The sequence below is a fragment of the Cololabis saira genome, chromosome 3, assembly GCF_033807715.1.
Source record: "Cololabis saira isolate AMF1-May2022 chromosome 3, fColSai1.1, whole genome shotgun sequence".
In the NCBI taxonomy this organism is placed as follows: Eukaryota; Metazoa; Chordata; class Actinopteri; order Beloniformes; family Belonidae; genus Cololabis; species Cololabis saira.
Window position 1 is genome coordinate 47,424,349 of NC_084589.1, and position 4,948 is coordinate 47,429,296.

The 4,948-nt window shown below is 41.0% G+C and overlaps 1 protein-coding gene across 1 annotated transcript; it reads left to right on the forward strand.

Moving 5' to 3' along the window:
- Positions 1–2,389: 2,389 nt before the first annotated feature.
- Positions 2,390–4,021, forward strand: LOC133440409 (zinc finger protein OZF-like). The gene has a single exon (XM_061717668.1). The coding sequence runs from the start codon at positions 2,390–2,392 to the stop codon at positions 3,773–3,775; it is 1,386 nt and encodes a 461-aa protein (XP_061573652.1). The 3' UTR covers positions 3,776–4,021.
- The last annotated feature ends 927 nt before the right edge of the window (positions 4,022–4,948 follow it).

Genomic DNA, 4,948 nt, shown 5'->3' on the forward strand with positions numbered 1-4,948 from the left:
TGCAAACTTTGCTCTTATTAAAACAAAAATGAATGAATAAAGTGCAAAACTCTGTAAAATAAGTTGAAAAAAAGTTTTAAAAAATATAATAAAATATAAAGTTTTATCTCTGAAATAAAAAATCAGCAAATCAGCACTTGCAAACATACAGTAAGTTATATTTCCAATTAAATAAAACAAGACATTTTCTAATTAAACTAAACTGGGTCTTTGCATGCTAAATAATAATCAACCCATGAAGGAGGTAGAGGTGTGTAATGTCAGTCATTACATTTGCTATTCACATTTGCAAGTTTTTTGCAAGAAACACGAGCCGGTCTACCGCATCTGGCTTGAGGGATGCCCGGTGGCATGTTACAACGCCCCCTCCTACACTAAAGAGCCTCTCAGATGGGGTACTTGTCGCAGGTATTGAGAGGTATTTCCATCAATCATTAATATGGTATCAATCATTATTATGTGTGCAGACAAGGTTAAAAGAAAAAAAAAAAAAAAAAAAAAAGTGAAAAATCGATTTTACGATTTTCACGTTTTAACATCGTTCTAATTACATAATCGCGATTACGATTTAAAATCGATTAATCGAACAGCCCTACTTGCAAGTGTCTGAATGCACAGACTTGTAAAACGCAGTTTGCACACATGTAGAAGTCTACGAAACTAAGCTTACAGATAAATGCTTGTACTTAAATGCACAGCTTTACAAAACTATAGTTACAGGTACAAACATAAATGCACAGCTTTACAAAACTATGGTTACAGATACAAAACCCTGTTTTCAAGCACTCCTTTCTGACTGATACAATATTCCATAAAAAAGGTGCAACCAAATCATGTGCTGGTGCAACCAACTTTCCCAGTTGTCGCACCAGTGGACAAGTTAGTCTGGAGCCTGTGCAAGACATTTTTGACCTTCTAAAGCTGTATTTCCACACTTATTTTCATCCTGTCACTTAATGGAAATGAACAAATGAACACAGGCAGACCACGGTGTTAATTTTGAACACGTCTGCTCTTGTTCTCTATCTTAGATGGACACGGAGAATCAGTTCTGCAGTCCAACTGAAATGGAGACAGTTGTCAACAGTGAGAGGGTAAGTTGAATGTAATGTAGACATTTGATGGACATTAGTTTGTTTTTTTAATACTTTTAAGATAAATACATATGATTCTGAAATGTCTTGCTGCTCAAACTGTCTGGTAACAATAAATGTTACAATAAAAACATTCCAACAGTGTCAGAAACATAGCCTGGTGTGTGCAACTGTCTCCCCCTTGGACAAGTGTCTCCAGTGTGTGGGACCTGTGTCCTCCCTCAAGTGGCTTGGCTATAAATGCAGAGGTGAGATATTAAATGAATTAGCACTGTCTGGTGAAAGGTAGTAGGTGTATGTGCTGTGTTCTGTGTTCTGTGGTACGATTAACCACTCTATTAACACCTATGGAAAATTATCCTGGTACAGCATAGGCTACTGTACCTACTATTGTTTCAGTTGAACTATGGTGTCTTTATCAAATTGAAGACAGCTACCTTACTTTATTAGAGTGAGATTGATTGCAGTGTGTGTCATATATGTCATCTAATTCAGATTACATAAAGATGTTTCATTCTGCCTTATTGGCACTGACCAGTTCTGCGAGGGTCATACTGTAGGTTTTCCTCAATCCACCTTGTTCTCCACTTGGATGTGCGAACATTTACATCAATAAGTGTTGTGAGGTGCTCAAACTCGAAGTCTTTCACTTTCTTTTTTAAATCAGTCACATATGCATCAACAGTCTCTGATATTCCTTGCACTTGAATAAAGAACAGGTGCCTCAAATACGGCACATTTTTCCTTGGCTCACAATGTTGGCAGAAATGTTCTTTCAATGTATCATAGTCATCTACGTCTTCATCAAAGTCAAAAGTTTTATATACCTTTAATTGCTTCGTCCCCGGCCACATGTAGGAACGTGGCTCTTTTCACTGAATTAGACTTTTCGTCGATTCCGCTGGCGACAAGAAACAGTTCAGATCTCTGGATCCAGACTCTCCAATTTTCTGCTAGATTTCCTACAGTCACAGTGCCACTTAATGGTCACACAGAGTAATGCACTTGTTTTCAAATATACTACATAGCTGAAGGGGAAGACAGAAGGTTCAGGACAAACTTTAAACCTCACAAATACAACCAAACAATCAACAGTGGGAAACACTTTTGACTTGTTAAAATCCTGTCTTTTTGTAATTCCAGAACTCCCACAAGAAAATGTTTGTAAGGTGGAGGAGGACGGGGTTTCCAGTGACCAGCACCTGGATAACCTGGAGAGGAGCTGCAGCCCGGACCAGGAGGAACCAGGGCATCCACAGACTACAGAACTGGAGGAAGACTCCAGTGGTCAGGAGATGAAGCACGAGGACGTAGAGGTGGATGTCTCATTGGTCAATGTTGCTGATGTGAAAGTTGAAAATGGGGAACCAGGACCAAACTGTGGCCAGCTGCTGTTGCACACTTCTCCTGAAGCTCAAAACAAAGATGAGGAAGGGACTGAAAGTTTACGCTCAGACTCCAGTAAAACTGCAGATCCGGAGCCAATGAGACGACACGGTGACCACGAAGATGCTGCTGTCCCGTCAGACAGCAACTGTAAATCAAAGCTGATCAGGACCCACACGGGGAAGAAGGTATTTTCTTGCAGCACTTGCAGGAAAGAGTTCAGTAATAGTAGTAATTTAATGGATCACATGAAGATCCACACTGGCGAAAGGCTGTACCTGTGCAACACCTGCGACAAAACCTTTACTTATTTATCATATCTTAAACGGCATATAACCACGCACACGGGCGAGAAGCCCTACATCTGCAAAACATGTGGAAAAAGTTACAGGCTACATTCCCATCTGGTGATTCACTCGAAGACCCACATGGACGAGAAGCCCTACATCTGCAAAACATGTGGAAAGAGTTACAAGCAACGTTGCCACCTGGTGGTTCACTCAAGGACCCACACCGGCGAAAGGCCGCACGTGTGCAGCACCTGCAGCAAAACCTTTACTATTTCATCGGATCTTAAACGCCACATAACCACGCACACCGGCGAGAAGCCCTACATCTGCAAAACATGTGGAAAAAGTTACAGGCTACGTTCCCACCTGCTGGTTCACTCGAGGATCCACACGGGCGAGAAGCCGTACCTGTGCAACACCTGCGGAAAAACCTTTACTCAGTTATCAGCTCTTAAAAGCCACATAACCACGCACACGGGCGAGAAGCCCTACATGTGCAAAACATGTGGTAAAAGTTACACAGAACGTTGCCACCTGGTGGTTCACTCGAGGATCCACACCGGCGAAAGGCCGTACCTGTGCAACATCTGCGGAAAAACCTTTACTAGATCATCAAATCTTAAAAGCCACATAACCACGCACACGGGCGAGAAGCCCTACATCTGCAAAACATGTGGAAACAGTTACAAGCAACGTTGCAACCTGGTGGTTCACTCGAGGACCCACACCGGCGAAAGGCCGCACGTGTGCAGCACCTGCAGCAAAACCTTCACTAATTTATCGGATCTTAAACGCCACATAACCACGCACACGGGCGAGAAGCCCTACATCTGCAAAACATGTGGAAAGAGTTACAAGCAACATTACAGCTTGGTGTTTCACTCGAGGACCCACACGGGCGAGAAGCTATATTTGTGCAAGACGTGCAACAAAGGTTTTGGCCGCAGAATTGATTTGCTGAGTCACATGAAAAATCACCCGGAGGAGAAGTCTGGTGACTCGTGACAAATGAAGCTCATGTTGTCGTCCTCCGGGGGCAGCTGTCCACTCCTGTCTGGCCCACAGAAGAAGAACCCGCAGAAGTCCAACCACCACCTCCTGTGGCTGATGAGACTAATCCCCTCCCCACAAGGGTTGCAGGTTCAACCCGGATTTATGTTTCTCCGTCAACTTGACGCAGAGGGAACGATGTGGTTGTGTACTTTTTTTAAAGTTCTGCATTGAGTTTGTTTGAATCCCTGTTCCTTCTTAAAATCGTATTATTTGTTGCTGTTGGTAACTTGTCGTCTCCACGGTGCAAATAAAGAGCTGTTAGTATGTGCTGAAGTTTCTTTAAACGTGATGGTTTATTTCGTTCATCTACAAAGCCTCTCACACGTCCTTCTTCCTGTCTGTTTCTTCTTCACTACCATCTTTGTAAAGTTAATCTGTTGTTAAACTCTCTCCATCTACTCCGATCTGAGGTTAGTCCAAGTTTGATATATTTATGTGTTCAGTTTTTACAACGTTCCTCTGAAAACATGAAGAAACTTCAGAGAAACGGGGACAAAAGAAAAACGCAACCATCAACACGTCAGAATCAGAACAGCCAACCACCTGTCACCATTTTATAAACTTTGATGTCTGCAGCATTAAAAAAAAAACCTTGAAGATTTCAGAAGTCAGTGCAGTCAGATACGGTTTGCTTTTATTTCCCTTTTTAAAATGTTTTTTATTGATTTAGAAAACAAGAACATTTATTTTGCAAATGAATGAGGAAATGAGTGTGATGTGGGATACACATCACGATACTTGAGTCACGATACAATACGATATTGCGGTATCCAAATTTTACGATATATTGTGATATTATAGTTCGCTGAAAACTGTAAAAAGGTTTAAGCATTTTAAATCTGAGCTGCGCGTACATCAGATTATCATGATAATTCATGGGACAAACTAAGTAAAAACAATGCAATTCAAATGATCCATGCTGTGTTATTGTAAGTATATAAGCTAAAGTTACAAGATATTTATGTATGTTTTTCATATAATTTACATAATATGAAATTAACAATATTATTGAATCACATGTATAAAATCAAGTTGTACTAGATTTACAACTCGTCTGATACATGATTTATTATAAAGCTGATGTTGAGATCCGTGTTGAAGCTGCAGATCTGCAGGTTGGAGAGC

What these genes read in the sequence shown, in the direction of transcription:
- LOC133440409 (XM_061717668.1), top strand. Translation starts at nt 2,390, where the DNA reads ATGAAGCACGAGGACGTAGAGGTGGATGTCTCATTGGTCAATGTTGCT.